At 34.9% G+C, this 26,148-nt stretch overlaps 1 protein-coding gene across 1 annotated transcript in view; it reads left to right on the top strand.

Annotated features, from left to right (window-relative positions):
* HSPA4L (heat shock protein family A (Hsp70) member 4 like) overlaps positions 1 to 26,148 on the top strand; it is a 47,284-nt gene that overhangs the window by 15,289 nt on the left and 5,847 nt on the right. Inside the window, exons 4-16 of the mRNA XM_032412802.1 lie at positions 1,338 to 1,460; positions 5,239 to 5,338; positions 5,697 to 5,830; positions 7,492 to 7,736; positions 7,874 to 7,950; positions 8,589 to 8,740; positions 9,192 to 9,298; positions 11,805 to 11,938; positions 14,055 to 14,254; positions 20,011 to 20,109; positions 21,514 to 21,651; positions 25,027 to 25,152; positions 25,675 to 25,782. Of these exons, the coding sequence (XP_032268693.1) occupies positions 1,338 to 1,460; positions 5,239 to 5,338; positions 5,697 to 5,830; positions 7,492 to 7,736; positions 7,874 to 7,950; positions 8,589 to 8,740; positions 9,192 to 9,298; positions 11,805 to 11,938; positions 14,055 to 14,254; positions 20,011 to 20,109; positions 21,514 to 21,651; positions 25,027 to 25,152; positions 25,675 to 25,782 (1,743 nt within the window). The remainder of the gene's footprint in view (positions 1 to 1,337; positions 1,461 to 5,238; positions 5,339 to 5,696; positions 5,831 to 7,491; positions 7,737 to 7,873; positions 7,951 to 8,588; positions 8,741 to 9,191; positions 9,299 to 11,804; positions 11,939 to 14,054; positions 14,255 to 20,010; positions 20,110 to 21,513; positions 21,652 to 25,026; positions 25,153 to 25,674; positions 25,783 to 26,148) is intronic.

Consider the following 26,148-nt stretch of genomic DNA (forward strand, 5'->3'; position numbering starts at 1 on the left):
AAGACATAACTTTTTCTTCAGTAAATTAAATGTAGTTATTATATGGGTTCCAAGGTAACTTTGTATTGCTCGTAAATTTATTGGTTATTATAAAAGGGTTTGATTACTTAAAGCACACATCTTCCAGTATTCCTTTCTCAAGAAGCATTGTAAAGTTTCCTTTTGTGTGCTTAAATGCAACCTACTCTTAAACCTGTGTATAATTTGAGGTGGTTATTTGGTCTAAAAAACATAATTTTGAAATTTCATATATATATCTCTAATATTTAATTTATGATTATTCCCAGAAACCTTGGAATAATACATACTATACCTCTTTTTTTTTTTTTTTTAAAGATTTTATTTATTTATTTGATAGAGACAGCCAGAGAGGGAACACAAGCAGGGGGAGTGGGAGAGGGAGAAGCAGGCTTCCCGCTGAGCAGGGAGCCCGACGTGGGGCTCGATCCCAGGTCCCTGGGATCATGACCTGAGCCACCGAGGCGCCCTATACCTCTTTTTTTTTTAATAAGAAATTTTCTTTCCTGATGTTCGCATTTCCTTTTCCTAGAACTGTATGACTAAAGCTTTCATTTTAAACCCAGAAGAGTTCTAACTTTCAAAAGAAAGATTATTTGATCTTTTTCTCCTTCATTATGTGCCTGGAAAGTGAATGATAAAAATTGCTTTTGTGAGAGACACCTGGGTGGCTCAGTCAGTTAATAAGCATCTGCTTTCAACTCAGGTCATGATCTCAGGGTCCTGGGATCGAGCCCCCATCGGCCTTCCTGCTCAGTGGGGAGCCTGCTTCTGCCCCTCTCCACCCCCCTTCCCCCCGCTCATGTGCATGCGTGCACTCTCTCTCTTTCTTAAATAAAAATCTTTTTAAAAAATTATTGTGGGGGTGCCTGGGTGGCTCAGTCATTAAGCGTCTGCCTTCAGCTCAGGTCGTGATCCCAGGGTCCTGGGATCGAGCCCCGCATCGGGCTTCTTGCTCCGCGGGAAGCCTGCTTCTCTCTCTCCCACTCCCCTTGCTTTGTTCCCTCTCTCACTATGTCTCTCTCTGTCAAAAAATAAATAAAATCTTAAAAAAAAAAAAATTACTATTGTGAAAGGCAGAAAGCTAATGCAGGAAGACGTTTTTGAGAACAATTTGGTTATATTACTATGTGTAAGGCACTTGAACTTTAGAAATGAGAGGTTGTAATACTAGAATAATCTTTTCAGAATATAACTTCCTTGAGCAAAAACTTGTCTTTTTCACTGTTATCTATCTATCATGTATAGAGTAGATCCTCACAAAATACATACTGGATGAATAAATGACTCTTAATAAATATCTCAACTTTTGGTTTTAGGTGCGGTACCTAGAAGAAGAGAGACCTTTTGCAATTGAGCAAGTAACTGGAATGCTGTTGGCTAAACTTAAAGAGACTTCAGAAAATGCTTTGAAGAAACCAGTGGCCGACTGTGTGATTTCAGTAAGTTTTACTTCAGTACTTTTAAATCACACCTTCCAGTATATTAATATTCTATTGAAATATTTTTCTTCTCTTTATTCTTTCTGACCTAATTTAGCAAATAATCTAAATCCATTTTTGGTTTTGTTTTTTTTTTTAAAAAAAAAAAACCCACCTTATTTGGTAAAGTTTAGGATTAAGTTAGTTTCCCGTAAAGTCAGTTGTGATAATCCGTGAATCTTAAAAAACCAATGTATATGATTAGTGACTGCTATACGTTCCAGTTATCTAAGAATCTTTCCTGGTCACCCTTCACTTCCCACGTATAGGGACCTTAACATTTTATGGCAAAGTTGAAAATTCCCATTTGGGAATTTGAGATTATGTATATTCATATATTCTGTATCAGAAAGAAAAAGATCTTTTTTAAAATGAAAAATTGGATATATTTAACATGTTATATACTTTCAGAAATTTTGACATGCTTACACACAACCATCAATCATTATCAATATTACAAACATATTTATCACCCTCCCAGAATCCATTGTGCCTATTTTTTTTTTTAAGATTTTATTTATTTGAGAGAGAGAGTAAGAAACAGCATGAGAGGGGAGAGGGTCAGAGGGAGAAGCAGACTCCCTGCCGAGCAGGGAGCCCGATGCGGGACTCGATCCCAGGACTCCAGGATCATGACCTGAGCCGAAGGCAGTCGCTTAACCAACTGAGCCACCCAGGCACTGCCCACCCATTGTGCCTCCTTTAAAGTAAAAATTGTTTACGTATAAGGTGTGCATCATGACACTTTGATATACATAGTGAAATGATAATGATTACTGCAGTTGAGCTAATTAACATACGCATCTCCTCGTGTACTTTTTTTTTTTTGGTGGTAAGAACACCTGAGATCTATCTTAGCAAATTTCCAATATCCAATACAGTATTACTAACTTCAGATACCATATGCTATACATTAGATTTCTAGAATTTATTCATCTTACATAACTGAAACTTTGTAATCTTTGGCCAGTATCTCCCCATTTCCCCCACCTCCTTGCCCCTGGTAACCACTACTCTACTCTCTGCTTCTATGAATTCAACTTTTGTAGATTCCACATATAAGTGAGATCATGCAGTATTTTTCAGAAAGAAAAAGTCTTTCTTTAAGGATTCTTAGAACATTCCATCATTTCCTCTCTCTCTTGAGATCCCATTATATACTGATAACTTTTTGAAGTTACATGTTGTCCACTTAAATGTGAGTATATTTCTAATACTATTAAACTTCCCTACCTAAGTTCGAGAGTCTCATGTCCTCAGAAAAATAGAATCAGATTATGAACTCCAGTGGAATTTAGTGATTAGATTTTTATAGGTATTTAGAATTTTTTAAATGAGAGAAAAGTACTAGAGCTTTAATATTTTATATTCCGACCATTTAATAATAGCAAATAATAGGGGCACCTGGGTGGCTCAGTCGTTAAGCATCTGCCTTCGGCTCAGGTCATGATCCCAGGGTCCTGGGATTGAGCGCTATATTGGGCTCCCTGCTCAGCGGGAAGCCTGCTTCTCCCTCTCCCTCTGCTTGTGTTCCCTCTCTCGCTGTGTCTCTCTCTCTCAAATAAATAAAATCTTTAAAAAAAAAAAAAAAAATAGCAAATAATAGAGTTTACCTTTGGCCAGGCACTGTTATAGGCATTTGATATGTACTAACTCATTTAATCCTCAGAACCATCCTATGAAGGTAGGATATTTTTAACTCCAGTTTTATAGATTAAAAAACAGACACAGAGAAGTTAAATAACTTGCCCAAAATCAACAGAGCTAATAAGTTGTAAGCCAGAAATCAGACCCCGTAGTTCATTCCCAAGCCTCTGCTTATAACTCTTCCATTGTACTGCCACTTGAAAGTATACATCAAAGTGGGTTTGGTTTTAAAATGCATCTTAAATTCAAATCCATCCCTATTAACTATACTTGATAGTAATTTCACATCAGAAATTGTCAGAAGAGAACATTATGAACTTCTTGGCCATTATTTACTTTGTGTAGTTAGTGTGATAGACCCATTGTGAGCTATATAGGGGAAGTATTTTCTCTGTTTTATGCACTATTATATCCCTAAGTGGTTAGAAAAGTACCTGGTACATAAGTGCTCAATGAGTATTAAATAAAGTCTATATTATAATTTAGATTTTTGTCAGAAGGATAATACCAAAATCAGGATAAACAGGTTTATCAAAATTCAAGTTCTTTTCCTGTTGTTAATATCTGTTAAATGATGGGGCGCCTGAGTGGGTCGGTCGTTAGGCATCTGCTTTCGGCTCGGGTCATGGTCTCGGTCCTGGGATCGAGCCCCGCATCGGGCTCCCTGCTCCGCGGGAAGCCTGCTTCTCCCTCTCCTACTCCCACTACTTGTGTTCCCTCTCTCGCTGTGTCTCTCTCTGTCGAATGTATAAAATCTTTAAAAAAAAAAAAAAAATCTGTTAAATGAAATTTCTAGCTTCAGGGCACCTGGGTGGCTCAGTTGGTTGAGCGACTGCCTTCGGCTCAGGTCATGATCCTGGAGTTCCGGGATCGAGCCCCGCATCGGGCTCCCTGCTCAGCAGGGAGTCTGCTTCTCCCTCTGACCCTCCCCCCTCTCATGCTCTCTCTCTCTCTCTCATTCTCTCTCTCAAATAAATAAAATCTTTAAAAAAAAAAAAATTCTAGCTTCAAAAAGCAATAAAATTGGAGACAACTTACTTAAATTGGAAGAGCCCCAAGTCATTTTGTACATGAATATACTTAATTAGCTTTTTTTTTTTTAAGATTTTATTTATTGAGAGAGAGAGAGCACACACATGTACGCAGCACACAAGGCTCACATGCAGGGGGAGGGGCACGAGTAGGGTGAGAGACAGGGGAAGAAGCTGACTCCCTGCTGAGCAGAGAGCCCGCAGCAGGGCTCTATCCCAGGACCCTGAGATCATGACCTGAGCCTAAGTCAGATGCTTAACCGACTGAGCCACCCAGGCACTCCTACTTAATTCTCTTCTCAGAAATCTGTCTGTAGACACAAATCAAAGTGCTTCTTAGTTTGACAGAATGAAGTGTATGTAAATCGTAACTATAAGTTTAAGTCTCAGTTTATCTTTTGATAAAGTCTTTAATTAACATTAATTAAACATTTAATGTTTTTTTGGTGATTTTAAAAGAAGCACATGCTCCTCATAAGTCCTCTGCAATATAGTTCCTGCCTCGCTTTGAGATAATAGCCACTGTAAACCTTTGGGTACTATATTCTCCTGGGTAACATATACCTACACAAAAATCATGCTACACATGTCCTTTTTTCTGATGCAATATAGATACTGTTCCATGACCATTCAGATCTGCCTGATTCTAACAGCTACATAAGATTCCATTATACAAATATACCAAGATATATTTAATCTCATTTTAACAGTCTTGGGCTTTCAATTTTTCATTATTAAAGATGAACAAACATTTTTTTTCCATAGAGCAGACCCAACAGAAGAAGGATTTAGATGAACATATTTTGGAAATCCTGAAATATTATTCCATCTTATTAATTGCTTTAAATTTGTGTTCATACTTAGGTCAACACTTTATGGTATAGAAATTGCCAAAAAGTAAAAAACTAGTATTTTTTTTCTTGTTTATTTTATTAGAACACCATTCTCTGCCTCAAGCCCTACATAAGTTTTAGAGCAGTTATTTTACATTTTTAATTGATGAAATGTTTAAAATCTAGTACATCAAACCAATATATTTAATTATTGTTTTAAAATACCAGATTCCTAGCTTTTTCACTGATGCTGAGAGAAGATCTGTGATGGCTGCAGCCCAGGTTGCAGGTTTAAATTGTTTGAGGTTGATGAATGAAACTACTGCAGGTAAGCACTTTGCAATTTGAAAATCACTGTCAGAAAAATACTGTTCTAGTTTTGGGTTTTTTTTTTTTTCCAATTAATATAAAGCATTTATCTTTTTTTAAACTCATTATGTACTGGCTCTTGTAACCTTTGGTTTTTGTAGTACAATATTTTGCTAGAAGTTAAACATGTCTTACATTTGCTGTAAGAATCATTTATGTTACAGATGGATAGAGAAAAAATAAAATTAAAAACAACCAAATTATAAAAAGTTGTTTACTTTGAAACTAATAATTTATGCAATATCAAAATGACTTATCTTTTGTTTTCCAAGTGATTGCTATCCTGATAGTAACGTGATTTCTTCGTTCTTACACAGTTGCGCTAGCATATGGAATTTATAAACAGGATCTTCCCGCATTAGATGAGAAACCAAGAAATGTAATATTTATTGATATGGGACATTCTGCTTACCAGGTCTCAGTTTGTGCTTTTAACAAAGGAAAACTTAAAGTAAGTAAATAAATGATTTGCTATATATAAGTTTAATGGTTAAGAGCATGTAAGACAATATAGAGAACCTAAGTGCTCTGCCACTTAAAAACTATGACCTTGAGCAAGTTACATAACCTCCTTAAATCTCAGGCTCCCCACTTGAAGGTAATATCAGTAATTACCTCAGTTTTTGAGGACAAATGAGTTAATGTATATAAAATGCTTGGAATGCCTTATACTGTAATATGTATTAGCTATTTTTATTATTGTCAAGATGTTAAGTCACCTATCAGGAAACATTAAGTACATTACTATCCATAAATATACTTAGGAAACATTTTGTAAAATGATTCCCTTTGTTTTATAAACTTTCCTTATCCAGGAGTTCTAATCAGAATTTTCTATAATGTGGCATCATTTAGTTCTGTGTGCTCATCTTATAGTTTGTATTGGATTTTATATTCATTTTTATATTGATCATCTTATCCGTACTTACGTTCTCTCTTTCTCTCTCTCTCTCTCTCCATTAGTCACATGTGTAGAAGTTACTTAGAAGATGAAATACTTTCGGTTATCCAATGGACCTTTTAGAGCCTTTTGTCTCACAGTTTATAGTAACATCCTTGTAATCAGAAAACTCAAAGGAAATGACTCATAGTGAATATAGGGTAGTTTTTTGTAAATTGTTTTAATCTTTGCTACTTAGTCTTGAATTTTAACTTAAGAACATTTTCCTTCCTTCCTTTTTAGTAGATACCTTAGAGTAACCATATCTATGGCCCTTCTGTCCAGAAGGATGCATGTTTGCACTAGTCACATACCAACACAATTTTGCATTTAATTTTGGGTAGTACTGGTCCTAGCAAGAAGTTGATCCATGAATTCTCCATGCGAGTCTTGGGATGACATCCCATCACGTTAGTTTACAACTTTCTATAGGGCTTACTATTGTTCCATCACATATCCTTGTGAAAAAAACCTGATGAGCCACACCAACGGTGGGGTTCTATTTTTTAAGTGACTAGTGTAAGTAGTCATTTGTGCTCTCCTTGGAGAGAGACTAGATATCTTGCTCCTGCATTTTCAAGAGGTTTAGTGTTGAAGTTCTATGACTTGTCTACTCCTCTTCCATCCATCCACTGGCTGGGGCTCATTGCTCAACAAGTTTATTATATTCTTGTCTCTCCTCTTCACTTTTTTTTTTTTTTTAATAGTAGTCAGAAGGCCTAATTTCTGACCTGTAAATTGACCAATTGCAGTATTTTAAATTTAATCTTCGAATTGGCTTTTCTTGGTTGTTTTGTTTTGTTTACATACTTAGGACTTACTCCCTGAACTTGGTTTTTGGCCTACCTGTTCAGTGCTATTGTAGAACCAATGGATATGAGATAGTGAAGTTTTAATTGTTGTAACTCAGTTATTTCAGAAATAGAATTAATTTTAATTATATATGGATCTGCATCCCAAAACAGATAATTCAGAATGGGTAAGTATGTTGGCTAAATATAAGTGATAATTAATATCAGCAATAGCAAGTTTTGACACCCCTGTGATTTTTCACAAGTTCTTTGGCTTTGACTTTAATTTTAAAAGGTTGTTTTTTTTTTTTTTTTTGGTTTTTGTCTTTTTGAAAGCATTTATATTTCTGAAAATTCAGTTCTGGTTTTTTGATTAAACAGGTCTTGGCTACCACCTTTGATCCATATTTGGGTGGCAGGAACTTTGATGAGGCTTTAGTAGACTACTTCTGTGAGGAGTTCAAGACCAAATACAAGATAAATGTGAAAGAAAATTCTCGGGCCTTGTTGCGTTTATATCAGGAATGTGAGAAACTGAAGAAGCTAATGAGTGCAAATGCATCAGATCTTCCACTGAACATTGAGTGTTTCATGAATGACCTTGATGTTTCTAGTAAAATGAACAGGTACGGTGTATGTTTTCAGTTTAAGAAGTGTTGGCTTATTTTATGTTTAGATCATGTCTGATTTTTTTCATTCTGTTTAGAAGATATACTTGAGTTTTATATCCCAAAATGATGAATTTTATTTCATTTTCCCACAGGGCCCAGTTTGAACAATTATGTGCTTCCCTCTTCACCAGGGTTGAGCCACCATTAAAAGCAGTAATGGAACAAGCTAGTAAGTGTAAATTACTAGACTAACCATCAAAATTGTATCATGGCGTTAACTCACTTGAATGGGGTAGGAAATGGTAAAAGCAATAAAAACTTCTATTTGTTTTTTGAAGATTTGTATTTCTCATTTTAGAGAGGGAGATTATAATTTCATTCATAAGAGTAAGGGCACTATGAATCTGGGTTTATGAGAACAACTCCTGGCTCATGTTATTGTTTACATCGTAAAACTAACACTAGTTATATTTGGAGGTGTTTATATGTAAGTATACTGTAAAGTCTAAGATGAAAATAAAGTAGAAATGGGACATGATTGCTTTTTGTTAAGATTTTTGGTAATCAGTACTATCTATGGGTATTTGTGAGGTGAAAGTTAGAAAATTGAAGGACTCTGAAGAGCCCATGAGGTACTCGTCTGTTCTTATTGTCACTGTCATCTGGTCCAAGTGCAGTGCCTGACACATAGATAGTTAATATTAAGTTTTGCCTTTCTCCAAAATTTGTTTTTATCTTCTTTCTATTTAGTCTTTGTTGAGCAAAAACAAAATCCATTTTTTTAAAAAAGTACTTTCCAAGGTCTTTTGTTCACATTTTTATAAAGACTGTCTTATTTTTCTCAATTAAAAATATTTTGTTTTACAGACTTGCAACGTGAAGACATAAGTAGTATAGAAATTGTAGGGGGAGCAACTCGAATTCCTGCAGTGAAAGAACAAATCACTAAATTTTTTCTTAAAGACATAAGTACCACATTAAATGCTGATGAAGCTGTTGCAAGAGGATGTGCATTACAGGTATGATTATTTTTCCTTTTTTTTTTTTTTTTTTACAGAGTATATTTTGCCAGAAAAATGGTGATAGGCCTAAAGGGACCTTTTAATATTATCTGTTCAAACCACTTGTCAATAGGCTAAAATAAATTAAAATTATTCCTGAAAGATAAGTCTTGTGTCTTTCCAATTTGTTTTTAAACTGTCATGGGACAATATGTGTGTACTGTAGTGAAAGAACATTTACTTTATGAATTCTTGTAATTATTCCCATTTAAAATTCTTTTTTCAGATTTGTAAAAATATATTTTTGTAAGGTCATAAAAGTACTCTTGACACTTTAGCTGTTACCAAAAATAGTAATTTTTAGGATGTAACAATTTTATTGCAAGGACTTTATTAAGCAGTTCAGTCAGGGTAACTATAGTATGTTTTGTGTTTGTTGATTTAAATATGGTATACATCTTATTTTCAGTGTGCGATTCTCTCACCAGCATTTAAAGTGCGTGAATTTTCTATAACAGACCTTGTTCCCTATTCAATCACATTAAGATGGAAGACCTCTTTTGAAGATGGAACTGGGTAAGTTACTTTTAAAGCCTTGGTTAGAGAGCTTGTTGTAAATAACCAATTGAACCTACTTTCTGAACTAGAGGAATTTACGCTTCTAAAACTCTCAAATACTTTTAAATAAGATGTTAGAGAAAAGGAACTATATTATATAATCTGTAAATCATGATGGCATATTTTTAATTAGTATTTTATAAAATCATATTTTCAAATAAAATCGCAATATGGCAATATAAAAACTTAAAAAACCTGCATCTGCCATACCCTAACTCCTACTTAGCCCATTTTACAAAGTTAACCATTGTTAACAGGTATGCTTATATCTATCCATTTTTTTGAATATCCAAAAATAAAAGCTGTTCTTTTTAAATTACCTGAGTGTCTCCAGTGCAACTTGCTTTTTAAAATGTCTGTCATTTTAAATATGTCACAGACAGTGACTGTTTTCTCAGCATTTGTGTGTGCCATAATTAATTTAACCAGTACACCCTAAAATCCTATTTTTTTCTGATTCAAGCAGTGCTATTAGGAACATCCTTGTACACATCTCCTTGTTTAGTTGTGTTTAGTATATCTGTAAGATAACTATATAGGACTGAAATTGACCCAAAGGATATGAGCATTATTATAATCAGTATTGCCACATTATTCACCAAAAGGATTATACTAATTTATATTCCTTTTAACATTGCTGAATTATCTGTTGTAGCTCATTTTTTTCTATGCTTTTAAAGATAACATTCTGAAAGTGAAAATAAGTACTTTGTTATTAGATTTGCATTTCTGACTATTATGAGCCACAATCTTTTCATGCTTTTATTGACATTTACATTTCCTTTTCCATGAACTACTTAAGATTTAAATAGCTTCGCTTCCCTACCAAAATAAAAACTTGTGTTTCAAATAATATATTTGACTACTTTTCAGAGCTTATAATTTGTACAATAAACCTGTATTTAGGTTTTGACGTTGCTTTTAATATTTTGTTCTGTGCTCTATACATCTACACCCCCAAGAAACTAAAATTTTTGCACGAATTCTGAAAATATGGATTATCAGTCTGATCTGAATGTTTTGCAGAGCATTTAAATGGCATGTCCTAATGTCAATTTGGAGGCAAGAAATGGTGTTCTTTAAAAGAGTTAACTTCAGGGGTTAACTGGCTGGCTCAGTTGGAAGAGCATGCAACTCTTGATCTTGGGGTTGTGAGCTTGAGCCCCATGTTGGGCGTAAGAGATTAGTTTAAACTTTATTTTTTTAAAAGATTTTATTTATTTGAGAGAGAGAGAATGAGAGCGAGCATGAGCAGGGTGAGGGGCAGAGGGAGAAGCAGACTCCCCACTGAGCAAAGAGCCCAACACAGGACTTGATCCCAGGACCCTGGGATCATGACCTGAGCCGAAGACAGACACTTAACCGACTGAGCCACCCAGGTGCCCCTAAATAAATTTAAAAAGATAATTAAAGTTAATTTCAGTTAAAGATACAGTGATCCAAAAAAAAATTATAAGAAACATATGGGGAGTTACATTGAAAAGTAAACCTATCCTAGTGATTACAATAAGAAAGTAAAAGATAATGTAGGTTCTTGAAAACTAGGATAGAGGGAAAGATCCATGGATATGAGATTTGCAAACCTTGCATAATGAATAGGGTAATGGTATAGTATTATAAAGTGAATTTCTGGGCCACTATAAACAATAGTTATAAGCCATTTCTGTTAAACTATTTAAGAGTGGGAATTGTTATGTAGGTTTTAAAACTTCCTGTACTGGAGAGGAGGAAATACTAGGACATTATTACATCAGTTGAAAAAATTGGAATATGGATTACATGTTAAAGTATCAGTGTAAATTTATAGTTGACAGCTGTACTGTGGTTATAGTAGAGAATATCGCTGTTAGGAAATACACATTGAAGTACTTAGGGGTAAAGAGCTATAATGTATGTAACAACCTCCACTGGTTCGGAAAAAAATACACATGTACACGGAGTATGCACTTAAGTGATGAAACAAATAGAATAAAATGCTGACAGTAAATCTAGGTAAAAGATATACAGGTGTTCCTTGTCCCTTGTGCTGTTTTTATTTTTGCTCCTTTCTGTAAGTTTGAAATTAGTTTCAAATAAAAGTTTTTTTTAAGGGAGCTAGAATAAAAAGGGTTACATATGACAAGTATTTATTTTGGAAACTAAGGGGTAGGATTTGGTCCACATATGTGAACAAAAAACTAATTCCTGTATATTAGCCTCAAAATATACCTAATTGCAGTTAATTTTTCTTTTTTTTTTTTTAAGTAGGATAGAATTATGTTACTATGACAGACTTTCTAAAAACTTTGAGCCATAAACCTATCAAATTGCATGTTCATAGCAAAACCAGTAATTCTTTTTCTTTACATTTGTGGATAGAGGTCTTTACAGTTGCTGCTTTTGAATTAGGAATGACATGGATTCTGTAATTAGATTCATAGAAAACTTTCTATTTGTTTTGAACTGTTTTCCCACTCCATTTTAGGGAATGTGAAGTATTCTGTAAGAACCATCCTGCCCCATTTTCAAAAGTCATTACTTTCCACAAGAAGGAACCATTTGAACTAGAAGCATTTTATACTAATTTACATGAAGTGCCTTATCCTGATCCAAGAATTGGTAAGAGAACTCAAGAAAAAAATTTCACAAACTTTTGCCTTTTGTAAATTATTAATATTTGAATCAAGGAAATAAATTGATATTCGAGCTAAGCTAGCACTGAAAGCAATATATTTTTTTCTAAACATGCACTTTTAGTGCTCACAGTTTATCCTGGAGTAACAGGTTTGAGTATTTTTAATTCATTCTGACTTCTCTATTTTTTTTTTAATTTTTTTATTGTTATGTTAATCCCCATACATTACATCATTAGTTTTAGATAGTGTTCCATGATTCATTGTTTGTGCATAACACCCAGTGCTCCATGCAGAACGTGCCCTCCTCAATACCCATCACCAGGCTAACCCATCCTCCCAACCCCCTCCCCTCTAGAACCCTCAGTTTGTTTTTCAGAGTCCATTGTCTCTCATGGTTCTTCTCCCCCTCCGATTTCCCCCCCTTCATTCTTCCCCTCCTGCTACATTCTTCTTCTTCTTTTTTTCTTTCTTAACATATATTGCATTATTTGTTTCAGAGGTACAGATCTGAGATTCAACAGTCTTGCACAATTCACAGCGCTTACCAGAACACATACCCTCCCCAGTGTCCATCACCCAGTCTGACTTCTCTATTTAAAATGCTCTGTAATTTGCCTGAAAGGTTTGGGTGAGGGTCATTTTTTATGGAAAAACTCCTTAATCAGTAAGTTGAAATTGTGTTGCCAGACTGACCGTATATCCTGACTTGAAACTTAGGTTCCCTGGCAACAACTAGAATTCATATCATTGGATTAATACAAAAGTGAGAATTGGGGACTGTAATAACTGTTTTAGCTGAGTAATCTTTTTTAGAGATATAAAACAAAGTACGATTTTTATAACATTTAAGAGAAAGAATAATTTATAATTCTTTAAATTTCTATTTGTATTGCTTTTATTGATAGACTAAAAAGGGAACAATATGAATATCTCAAATATGTTATTTAAAGCAGTAGAAATAAGTTATGGAAGGTGGAATTAGTTTGCCAGGGCTTCTGTAACAAAGTACCACCAACTGAGTGGCTTAAAGAGAACTTGTTGTCTCCAGTTCTAGAAGCTAGAAGTACGAAATCAAAGTGTTGACAGGATTCCTTCTGAGGGCTTTGAGGAAAGGATCTCTTCCAGGCTTCTGTCCTTGGTTGGTAGATGGCCATCTTCGTGTTCACATGACATGCTCCCTGTATGTGTATCTGTCTCCAAATAAGGACACCAGTCATTGGATTAGAGCCCACCCTGATAACCTCATCTTAACCTGATTACCTCTGCTAAGACCCTGTCTTCAAATAAGGTCACCTTCTGAGGTACTTGAGAGTAAGACTTCATATTAATTTGAGGGTGAGGTCTCAATTCAACCTATAACAAAGGTCAACCAAATTTTTTACTTACCAGTTTTTCTGCCTAGTATCCTCTCTCTACTATGGATATCATTATCTATTATGGGTTTTTAAAAATAAAACAGCAGAGGGGCACCTGGCTGGCTCAGTTGGAAGAGTGTGTGAATCTTAATCTTGGGGTTGAGTTCAAACCCCATGTTAGGTGTAGAGATTACCTAAAAATAAGATCTTTAAAAAAAATAATAAAAATAAAATAGTTTCTTAAAGTGAGAAGTTAATATCTCTGTAGGTATTAGTAACTAAATAACTTAGCAATTTTGTTATAGAGTGAAATTTTTTAAAAATTGCTTTATTCGTGAATTACCAAGATGGTTATGGTTTGCAAGACTTACAGCAAAAGGATAATGTCCATTTTGTTTCCAAACTCAGAAATTGGATTTTGTTATTTTGGTTTTAGGATAGCAGTATTATAAAATACTTAAAAGCTATATTGCCTTGGGTCAAATTGTCCTTTGTTGAAATTCCAATTTACCTTTGTCCTAGCATTGATGATTTTGGGCAGGCTGCTTAACCCTTCTAAATCTTAATATTAGGTTTATTAAGATATAAAAAAAAGGTGATCTAGGGTTAGTGCATTTTCCACAGTAATTATTCTGGATATAATTTATGATTATTTGCCATCATCTGAAAGATAACAGTCAAAATTATTGAATGAATAGGTTAATTGGAGGCCCATGTACTGATGGAAGCTCTTTTTTCCTTAAGGGAGCTTCACTATTCAGAATGTTTTTCCTCAGTCTGATGGTGATAGTTCCAAAGTGAAGGTTAAAGTTCGTGTTAACATCCATGGAATCTTCAGTGTGGCCAGTGCATCAGTAATTGAGAAGCAAAATGTGGAAGGGGATCACAGTGATGCTCCTATGGAGACAGAAACTTCATTTAAGAATGAAAGCAAAGACGATGTGGTATGTAGAAAACCTATTGCAAGGTTCCTTTAATAAATATTTAATTTCTTAATCATAACTGATACCTTAATAATTGAAAATATTAATCTCTGAGATTTTATTGTAGGAATCAATATAAACTTTTTTTTTATGAAAGCGAAGAATGATTTTTTTTAAGGATAATTTTAAATGCTGTACATCTTTCACATTTTAAACTCTTCAGAGGTTTTGCATCTTTAATAGCCTTACATGAAACACGTGTGTGTTTGGAGTCATCTTTCCTAAATTCTTCTTTATTTCCATTAAAAACATGTATTACGGCTAGCTTTTAGCTTACAGATAAAACCATTCAGATTGATACATTTTGAACTATACATGTACCCTTTTTTTAGATAAAGTACGTGCTTAATAAAGAATTGTTCTGGGCTTAGGGGATATCTGTGGCATTTGAACATAAGAGTGTGCTGTACATTCAGTAACGTTAATACAGATTTTAGACAGTTTATTTCCTTAGGAAAGAGTTACATGACTCTAACACTATGTTTACTCTTGGTATATTATAGATGCAGGAATCACAGGAGAACATGATATATTCCATTCCACAGAGGTTTCATCTTTTTATATATATACCTTTTATAAGTTATTTTTAATGGCGTATTAGATTTTTTTTGTTCCAATCATAATTGGAGATCTGGCCTAGATTTTTTGTGTATTTGTGTATATCAAGAATGGATTTTGGGGGTGCCTGGGTGACATGGTTTGTTGGGCATCCAACTCTTGATTTCAGCTCAGGTTGTGATCTCAGGGTTGTGAGATCAAGCCCTGTGTCGGGGAGTATGCTTGAGATTCTCTCTCTCTCTGCTCCTCCTGCTCATGTGCTCTCTCTTTCTCTCTCAAATAGAAGAATAAAGCTTTAAAAACAAAATGGATTTTGTTTTGTTAAAGTTCAAGACTGTTTCTCCCTTTTGTGAAGTTTATCTTTTTGTATGTTTTTATTAATAATTACTTTAAAATCTTCCACATTGATCAGAATTCTACTACTTTTTAAAGTACCCATTTAATGATCATGGCATTTTCTTTCATTCTTTTTCCCGTGTATTATTTTGCTATTACATCCTTCCTTGAATTGAGGAGAAAAGAAATGTCCTAATCTGTTAGTAAAGAGTAAGAATAATAGGTGAAAAGTTTTCCTCTTTTTTTTTTGAAAAGTTAGTTTTCTTAGTTGGAGTTCACAATAATTTAAGTCAGACATGTAAATTTAATCCATTAAGATTTATTTTTACTAAAATTGAGAGCACTCTGTATGCCTTTAGGATGAATTTTTCATAACCATTTCAGTTTTCTTCACCTCTTTTTCTTAAAAGTCTCTGCTGAGACCTTTAGTTTTCTCTGTATAGCGAATCCTAGGCACTAAAAACAATAATATGGCACCCATTTTTCTCCCACCTCTAGCATTTCTTATTTGCTGCTTTTATTTTGTCTGTGGGCTTGAAAGAATGATCTGGATGTGGACTTAAAGGATTCACCTGTGAATAAAGGGTATGACATAAATAAAAGTTATGACATCTGCTTTGGCCATTCAAGAGACTTACTTGCCTACTAAGAGTGTTTTGGCTTACAGGAACATTTCCAAGTAGTTGATGTTCCCATATAAGGGATTTCTTCTAGATAAGAAAGATGTTCCTAAATATTCTTTCTACAACGTATATAATCAAGAGAAAAAGAAAGGTTAAAATTATGGATCATATCCTTGGCATTTTTGGCAAGCACATTCCACATACATTATCTCCTTTTAAATCCCTACCATAGCTGGATATAATAAGTGTTGAATAAATTGTAGTTTATTTCCAAATCATTGCTAACAAGGGATGATGGTTGAGTATCCTGTGTAGAAAACATCCTGTATGCTGTATTTCTTAATGGTTTTCTCTAGGATTTTTTTCTTTAATTCTGTATCCGGAAGTTTAAAAGCTAAGGCTTACGTACCATTATAAAGTCGTTTCTCCCTTCCTCCCAAAAAATGTGAACCAAATCAGAGTAGACTTTGGAATAATTGTTTCAATTTTAGAGGAGAAAATAAGATGGTAATAAGTTCATTTTACTCTTCCCTGCCTGCTGACACTTGCCTCTGACATAAACCCAGTAAGTAGCAGGAGTCTTTTTTTTTTTTTTTTGGCTTTTGTGTGAGTCAATTTATGAAAGATTATTTTATGGGCCTCTTTTTTTTTTCCAGTAAAAATTAAGATAGCTTTGATTTTCCTGAGAAAATCATAACAGATTGCTGACTTTTCTTCAATATAAAGATGTCTCAAAATTAAATTGATATTTCTAGGTATATATTAATATATGGTGATACTAAGAAGTTATTACAGCTTAGGCTTTATCACAAAACCAGAGATCAGAAAGACTATATGCTATTTATTGTACTAATATACTTTGAATTTACTATTCCCCAATTTTTGGCCATTTTTTCCAAAATATCTAATTTCCGGGGTACGTGGGTGGTTCAGATGGTTAGGCGTCTGCCTTCGGCTCAGGTCATGATCTGAAGGTCCTGGGATCGAGCCCCACATCAGGCTCCCGGCTGGCTCAGCGGGGAGCCTGCTTCTCCCTCTGCCTCTGCCTCTCCCCCTGCTTGTGCTCTCTCTCGGTCTCTCTCTCTCAAATGAATGAAATCTTTAAAAAAACAAAACAAAACAAAAAACCCCAAAATATCTGATTTCCTGTATGTACCAGGCACTGTTTTAGGCACTGAGGAAACAGTGGTAAGCAAGGAAGAAAAGGTCCCCATCTATCTGTAACTTACATTCTAATGGGAAAGGACAAGCTGAAAGCAACAAGATACCATATAAATATAAAGGAAATTAATGGGGGAGGGAGATGCATAGTGGAAATTAACTATGTGATAGTGATGAGGAAATCCACCTGTGAGGAAGGAATAGGTAAGCCAGCCTGAAAGATGAAAAAGCAGTTTGAAGGTAAGGTATGGGTAGGTGTCTGGGCAGAGTGAGTAACAAGTATAGAGCCACTGAGGCAGAAAGCTCTTTTTGTTGTAACAAATGCAAGGGTAGCTGATTTATGAGATATAGGAGTGGAGAAGGTGGGGAGAGTGGCAAGAAAAAAAATTAAGGTAGATCAAGGGACAAATCTGGTAAAGCCTTTATATAGTTCATGATAATGATTCTAGATTTTTTTTCTTTTTTTTTTAAGATTTACTTATTTATTTTAGAGAGCACAAGCTAGAGGGGCAGAGGGAGAGGGAATCTCAAGCAGACTCTGCACTGAGCATGGAGCCTGACGCGGGGTTCGATCTTATGACCCTGAGATCATGACCTGAGCTGAAAACCAAGAGTTGGATGCTTACCCAGCTGCGCCACCCAGGCGCCCCAGGATTTTATTCCTAAGTGCTTTTTATTCAGCAAATAACTAGAAGCACTAGAATGTGTGTTTGGATATAGCAGGGAACAGAAAAATGATCTCAACCCTCATGCAATTTAAAATCTATTAGAGGGCGCCTGCGTGGCTCAGTCATTAAGCGTCTGCCTTCGGCTCAGGTCATGGTCCCAGGGTCCTGGGATCGAGTCCCACATCAGGCTCCCTGCTCAGCAGGAAACCTGCTTCTCCTTCTTCCTCTCCCCCTGCTTGTGTTCCCTCTCTTGCTGTGTCTCTGTCAAATAAAATCTTTAAAAAAATAAATAAATAAAATCTATTAGAGAAGCCAGAGTCTAGAAGCACTTCTTTTAATTTCCCCACTATGGATAATATTTCTATGAACTTTCTCAAATCATTTCAAAAGGTTAACATATTACTCTCAAATCAATTGTAAGCTATACAATTTTCCACTTTTTTAATATATCTGAAATTGGGGTAGGTCTTGCAAATGATCATACTTATTGTTGCCAATGGCAATAATCCTGATACCGTTCTCATCATCTGTACATGTGTGAATTTGGTTGCTATTCCCAGTGGCATGACTAGGCAATTGCATCCCCTTGACATTTCCATCAACAAAGTGTTTTAAAGACTATTCATGGAAGGAAGTCGAGTCCTGGTTGTCTGAAAACAATCTACTGACTCCTTTTGGTATGATAAAGAAAACACCATCATAACTTTATCAGTGGCTTATAAGAAAATATTGAGACCTATATACTGGAACAATTTTTAAACAAATGCTGGGTTACTGATGCTTTTGATGGCACAGAGGACAATATTGTGTAGAAAACTACTTAGCTGAATTAACTGATTCAGAAGAGTTGGATTCTGAATGTGAAGTTTTAGAACTACCTTAACCACTTTATATGATTTATCTTTTAGAAATATAAATATTATACACGTTAGAAGAGCTCTTTCAGTAAGTATCAAGTAAAAATGCTAACTGATCAAGCATTTTGGCCACTTAATTGGCAAGATTTTTTTCTTAGTTTTATATGAAATAGTTACGTGTATTTGTGTCTTCCTACATTACACCAACTCACCACTATATCACTTTTTTCACCTTTTTTCAGTTGGTGGGGGAAATTGTACAGTTGGAAGTTGGCTAGGGGGGTGCGGGATGGAAATACCAGAAATAATTGGCTTTTTAAAAGTTTTTTTTTTAAAGATTTATTTATTTATTAGAGCACCGGGGGAGGGGCAGAGGGAGAGAGACAGCCAGAATCCACAAGCAGACTTCCCAAATGGGCCTTGATCACCAGGACCCTGAGATCATGACCTGAGCCAAAACCAAGAGTCAGCCGCTTACTCTACTGTACCACCCAGGCGCCCCAGAGATAATTGACCTTTTAACTACAAAGAACACTGGTGTAAATGATCTTCTTTTTCTCTTTGGCACAAATAAGCATTTATTCATGATAGCCTTCTGGGTATTTTACATTTGCTTAACTCCAAATGTATAAGAAGACTTAAATTATACTGATTCCTGAACTCCAAGCTTTCTTTTTAGGAGGATGGTCATAAATAAGGTTAAGACCACAAAAATCTATTACTTGTGACTGTTTACCAAGTAGAGTCCTTACAGTCTTATTGGTTAAAAGTTTGTCCTTTAGACATTAAAAAATCTTTGAAGTTTACATTGTAATAATTTGGAGACATCTACTTCGACAGTTTTGATGTATTGAGTATTTTACTACATTTAAAAAATATAATGAACCGGGCGCCTGGGTGGCTCAGTGGTTAAGCGACTGCCTTCGGCTCAGGTCATGATCTTGGAGTCCCTGGATCGAGTCCCGCATCGGGCTCCCTGCTCGGCGAGGAGCCTGCTTCTCCCTCTAACCCTCCCCCCTCTCATGTACTCTCTCTCTCTCATTCTCGCTCTCTCAAATAAATAAATAAATCTTTAAAAAAAAAAAATAACTAAAAATAAAAATAAAAAAAAATAAAAAATATAATGAACTTACGTAATACACGTATTTTGTATCTCTCATTTTCCCACATTAAGTTCTTTATAAACATTTTTCAAGTCAAGTTTAATGTTCTCTTTTTTGTAAGCTTATGTTTGTGGATTTTGATTCGTGAATTTAACTTGAGAACAGTTTTCTATTTCTTTTGCAGTTATTTGACCACAGCGGAATGAAACCGTTTATTCACTTTAGCATCAAATAGAGCTTTTTCTTTTACGTATTAATCTATTTATTTGTAGTTACTCTCATTTGAAAAACAACCTTCTACTTTACAATGTTCACATATTACAAAGCAGTTTTGAACACTAAGATGCTGTTTATTAAAAAAAATAGAATAAGGAAGACACTCATGTTACCAATTATATATTTTCTATCCAGGATAAAATGCAAGTTGACCAAGAAGAAGGAGGGCATCAAAAATGTCATGCTGAACACACCCCAGAAGAGGAAATCGATCATACAGGAACCAAAACAAAGGTGTGTTTTACTATTTTTGTAGTTGTGTCTCTTTAAGATTGATATTTTGAGTGATGTACTTACTTTTTATTGCATGCTTTTAATACACTTGATATTTTAAATCTTAGTACTCTGGGAAAGTATGGAAGCATATAACCAGAATAAATACAATTCGATTAGCTATAATAGAGGATTTTTAAAAGAATGAACCCCTAAAAATATAAGTAAAATTACTTCTTTGGTAGGAAAAAGAAGATGCATTTTTCAGTAATCTTTTGTCTCATTAAAAACCATATAATCCCAGAAAAATAGGAAATGCAGTAAGCTAAATGTAGAAAACTTAAATTGGCAGTAACGTCACATCTCTGCATATCATAAAATATTTTCCTTTGTGCAAAAGTAAATATTTTTATGGGTAAAACTTTAAAGGATAACTCTTTTATTGAAAGTCATTATTTTACTGAGACAGTCATTGCCAATAAAAGGGAGAGACCCCAACCCAGTCACCCAGATGAATGTGGCTGAGTTTTAAATACCATCTTCAACAGGTTTTTCTAACCTGAACAGAATTTAATCTATATTGGTTAGTTGTATAGATTTTTTTTCAGAGGTTATAAAGATTCTGTTTGAAATCCTAGGCTCTCCAGTAGTTTAAAAACTGAAACCTATTGGGGCGCCTGGGTGGCTCAGTCGTTAAGCGTCTGCCTTTGGCTCAGGTCATGATCCCGGGGTCCTGGGATCGAGCCCTGCATCGGGCTCCCTGCTCTGCAGGAGGCCTGCTTCTCCCTCTCCCACTCCTCCTGCTTGTGTTCCCTCTCTCGCTGTGTCTCTCTCTGTCAAATAAATAAATAAATAAACCTGAAACCTATTTTTCTAGATTTTTAAATTTTACTTGATATTTTTTGCTTTAATTGTTTAACAGCTTGAGATTACATACCGTATAGTTTACATACCGTATAGTCCACCCATTTAAGTGTACAATTCATTGGTTTTTAATACACTCACAGAGTTTTGCAACTAGTACTACAGTCATTTTTACAGCGTTTTCATCACCCAGGAACTGCCCAACTGTTTTTCCAGAATGGTTTCAGTATTTTATAATCTTGTTTGCAATGTATGAGGGTTGCAGTTTCTCCACATCCTTACCAATTCTTGTTATTTTCCTTTTTTTCATTATAGTTGTCCCTAGTGGGTGTGAAGTGGCATCTCATTGTGGCTTTAATTTGCATTTCCATCCTGGTATTTTTTATGTAGAAAGATTTAGTGTACACAGAGTATAAAATATTTTCCATATTAAAGGTAGTATTAAGTATAGTAGGTGGTAAAAGTTTTTATTTTACTTTTTTGTTTCATCTGAAATCACTTTTAAATCTATTTTTAAGCTGGTTTAGGAAATTTATACTTCTCTCGCATTTCTCTTTGCAGTCAGCTCCCTCAGACAAACAAGATCGATTAAACCAGACTATTAAAAAAGGAAAAGTCAAGAGTATTGATCTGCCTATACAGAGTAGCCTGTGTAGACAATTGGGCCAAGATCTTCTCAACAGCTACATTGAAAATGAGGTATATAAATCTTAAGTTGGTGTTGAAATAAATGGTAGTATATTCTGAAATTTTTGTAGAAGTCAATGATTATTATCTCCCCCCCCAATTTGGGGACCTAGTCTATAACTCCTAAGGAATTAGTAAATCATTGAACTACTTTTAGACAAAATACTGAACTATATTAATGTCATGTACAGTGTAGCTTTCATCAGAGTTATGTGAAAAACATGCATTGTCTCCACTATAAAGAAAGACCACTCTAATACTAAGGATTCTTTTTCCACTACTCTGTCTTTAACATTAACACACGGCAGACATCATATGGGGAAGTATTAGCAGCTCCGCTCTTCTAATGTGTTGTTCTTAAAGATAAGGCTCTTTTCAAAATGTTTTCTGACTTCCCTTTACTACTTCTTAAGATCTATTGTCATTCCTGAAATTTTCTTTACATGTCTGTGTGTCTAATTTTACAGTCTCTTGAGGAAAAGAGTTTTGTTTCTTGACTAGCAGTTGTGTAAAAAGTAATTTTATTTTTAAAACTTTTATTTAAGTAGTGGTAATTTCTACAGGCTTGGCTAGTGTTAGAGAAGGTCAGTTTTCTTTGAAGCGCCCCATACTGCCATTGGTGCACATTATTTTCGGAATTTCTTCAAGAGATTTTGACTTTACAATGCTTGCTCTTTTTAGTTCCTACCTATATTGTCTATTCACTAACTATTAAAGGCTGCATTTTAGGTCAAGCAAGCATTCCTGGAGACCATGAGTAATTCAGAATTTGTTTTGAGACAAATTAATTTTTGCAAAGGAATAAATTGTAGGCAAGTGCTGCTGTGGCACATTTTGTGTATACAATTTTTCTTAAAGTTTTAAATGTCTCACTATTTTAAATTCCAAATGTCAGTGCACTGTAGTCTTCTGTTTAAAATACTATATTTCTATTAAAGTGAAAATTTGGTTCAGGTATTACAATCCTCAGATTCTTTCTTTGCTTTAATTATAACAATAATCATATTTGCCTTTAATTATAACAATAATCATATTTGCTAACCTCTTAAAACACGTTGATATCTTATTTAATCCTCAAAACAAACCTGTGAAGTACTTAGAGATTTATGTTTTACAGATGAAGAAACAGGAACAGGTAGACTAAATCATACAAGGCCAGAGAGTAACCTTTGAGTTGGATCTGGGTAGTCTGTCTCCAAAGCTCAAGATCACAACCACTATACTATATCCCCTTCCAGAGCTAACATTTGAGTTATGTGCTAGGCACTGTTCTAAAATTTTATGTGAATCATGTCAGTCTTACTAACAGCCCTAACAGACAGATAGTTGTATTCTCTCTGTTTTCGGATAAGAAAACTGAGGCTTAGAGAGGTTCAGTGACCTTCCTGTGATCTCAAGGGTAGTAAATGGGGAGCCAAGGAATTGAACCCGAGTATGTACAATGACATAGTCTTTGTGGGGTTTTCTAAATAGCTTTATTGAGATATAATTCACATACCATACAGTTCACCCATTTAAAGTGTACAATTTGGTAGCTTTTGGAATATTACACATTACTAATCTTTTAAACTGTAGTAAAATGTATATAACATAAAATTTGCCAATTTGACTAAATGTACAACTATTCAGTGGCATTGTTACATTCACAATTTTGTGAATTGTCACCACTGCCTATTTCCAAAACTTTTTCATGACCCCAGAAAGTCTGTAATCATTAATAACTCACCATTCCTTTCTTTCCCCAACCCCCAATAAACTCTAGCCACTTTCTGTCTCTGGATTTGTCTATTCTAGATAAATCATATGAATATAGGGACACCTGGGTGGCTCAGTTGGTTAAGCATCTGCCTTCAGCTCAGGTCATGATCCCAGTGTCCTGGGATCGAGTGCCGCATCGGGCTCCCTGCTCAGCGGGAAGCCTGCTTCTCCTTCTGCCTCCTATGCCGGCTCTGCCTGCCGCTACCCCTGCTTATGCTCTCTCTCTCTGACATAAATAAATAAAATCTTAAAAAAAAAAAAAATCATACGAATATAATCATACAATATTTGTCCTTTTGTGTCTGGTTTAATACACTTAGCATGTTTTCAGAGTTCATCCGTGTTGTAACATGTATCAGAACTTTATACCTTTTTATAATAGGATAATATTTCATTGGAGATATATGTACATTTTATTTATCCATTCATCTGTTAATGGACAACTGAGTTGTTTCCACCTTTTGGCTATTGTGAATAATGCTGTAGTGGGCATACAAATACCTGTTTTGAGTTCCTGTTTTCAGTTCCTTTGGTTCTATACTTAGGAGTGAAATTGCTGTCATATTATAATTCTTTGTTTAGCCTTTTGAGGAACCACCAAACTGTTTTACATAACAGCTGCAGCATTTTACATTCCCAGTAGCAATATGCAAGGGTTAAAAATTCTCCACATCCTCACCAACACTGTCCATTTCTTATAATCCATTTCTTTGATTATAGTCATTCTAGTAGGTATGAAAGGGTTTTGATTTGCATTTCTCTGATGCATATTCTTTTTTTTTTTTTAATTGAAGTCTAGATGATACACAGTGTTAATTTAGTTTCAGGTATATAGCATAGTGATAAACCAGTCTATACATCATCTCTCACTATACAGTATTATTATACTATTGACTATATTCCGTATGTTGTACCTTTTAGCCCCATGACTTACTCATTCCATAACTGGAAGCCTGTATCTCCACTCCCTTTCACCCATTTTGCCCATCCCCCCCACCTATCTCCCCTCTGGCAACCATCAGTTCTATTTATGGGGCTGTTTCTACTTTGTTATTCATTTGTTTTGTTTTTTAGATTCCACATATAAGTGAAATAATATGGTATTCATTTTTGTCTGACTTGTTTCACTTAGCATAGGTCCATTTATGTTGTTGCAAATAGCAAGATTTCGTCCTTTTTTAATGGCCGAGTAATACTCCATTACACACACACACAGAGCCCACACCTTCTTTATCTATTCATCTATCAATGGACACGGGCTGCTTCTGTATCTTTGTATTGTAAATAATGCTGCAATAAACAGAGGGGTGCATACATCTAATTATTTTTGTTTTCTTTGGGTAAATACCCAATAGTGGAATTACTGGATTTTATGGTACTTCTATTTTTAATTTTTTGAGGAACCTCCATACTGTTTTCCACAGTTGCTGCACCAATTTACATTCCCACCAACACTGCATGAGGATTCCTTTTTCTCCATACCTTCAGCGACACTTGTTATTTCTTGTCTTTTTGATTCTAGCCATTCTGACAGGTATTAGGTGATAGATTATTGTGGTTTTGATATGCATTTCCCTGATGACTCTCCTGCATATTCTTAATAGCAACTAATCTAAACATTTTGAATAGGGGAAGATGATAATGCAAGATAAATTAGAGAAAGAAAGAAATGATGCTAAGAATGCCGTTGAAGAATATGTATATGATTTTAGAGACAAGCTGGGCACAGTCTATGAAAAATTCATCACTCAAGAAGTAAGTCTATATTTTAAAATTTTTTATTGGAACTATTTGTTTGAGGGGCACCTGGGTGGGTGGCTCAGTTGGTTAAGCATCTGACTCTTGATTTCAGCTCAGGTCATGATCTCAGGGTCGTGAGATTGAGCCTCATGTTGGGCTCCACGCTCAGTGTGGAGTCTGCTCTCTCTCTCCCCCCACCCCTCCCTCCACTTGCGCTCACATGCGCTCTTGCTCATTCACACTTTCTCCCTAAAATAAATCTTTAAAAAAATGATTTGTTTGACAATGTTAATACGAATTTTGTAAATAAACATACCAAATGTGTTACTGTTGTCAATCTCCTTGAGCCATGTTTAGGAATGGTTCATAGTTATTTCTCCCAATTGCAGAAGTATGGTGAAAAACATGTTTATGAATAAAAAGCCCGAGAAATCTGAAATTTAATCTTTTATACTTGAAAAACATTCTGTCCTTCTTTGATAACTTTTATTTCTGAGGAATGCATTTTCAGTCAGTGTCTTTTAAATGTATAACTAGGACTTGAATAAACTGTCTGCAATATTGGAAGACACAGAAAATTGGCTTTATGAAGAAGGAGAAGACCAACCTAAACAAATTTATGTGGATAAGCTTCAAGAACTTAAGGTAAATTTTTTAAAGTCCATGTTAGTTTTGAATAGAACATTAAGTCTTCCTAAAAATTATGCTGTAAAACACAGTCTATTTTTAATAAATATATTAGAAAATACTAAAGCAAGATACATGTAGGAAGAAATGTTGTCTAATCTTAAAAGCATTTTTAGAGGGCAGTAATGCTACATGATAATTGAAATCAAGTAATGTATAATTATATTTGTTATGATTTTCAGGTATAAATATGTAGCAGATGATTGCAACGTTACCAATTTTATATTAGCCATCTATTTCTGAGATGTCATTAAGATGAGATTTGTGAACCTGCTCCCTTCTTAGCCATTGGAGGACACACCCTTTCTCTGCTTCTCTCCCCCT

The sequence above is a fragment of the Phoca vitulina genome, unplaced genomic scaffold (genome assembly GCF_004348235.1).
Source record: "Phoca vitulina isolate PV1807 unplaced genomic scaffold, GSC_HSeal_1.0 scaffold14, whole genome shotgun sequence".
NCBI lineage: Eukaryota > Metazoa > Chordata > Mammalia > Carnivora > Phocidae > Phoca > Phoca vitulina.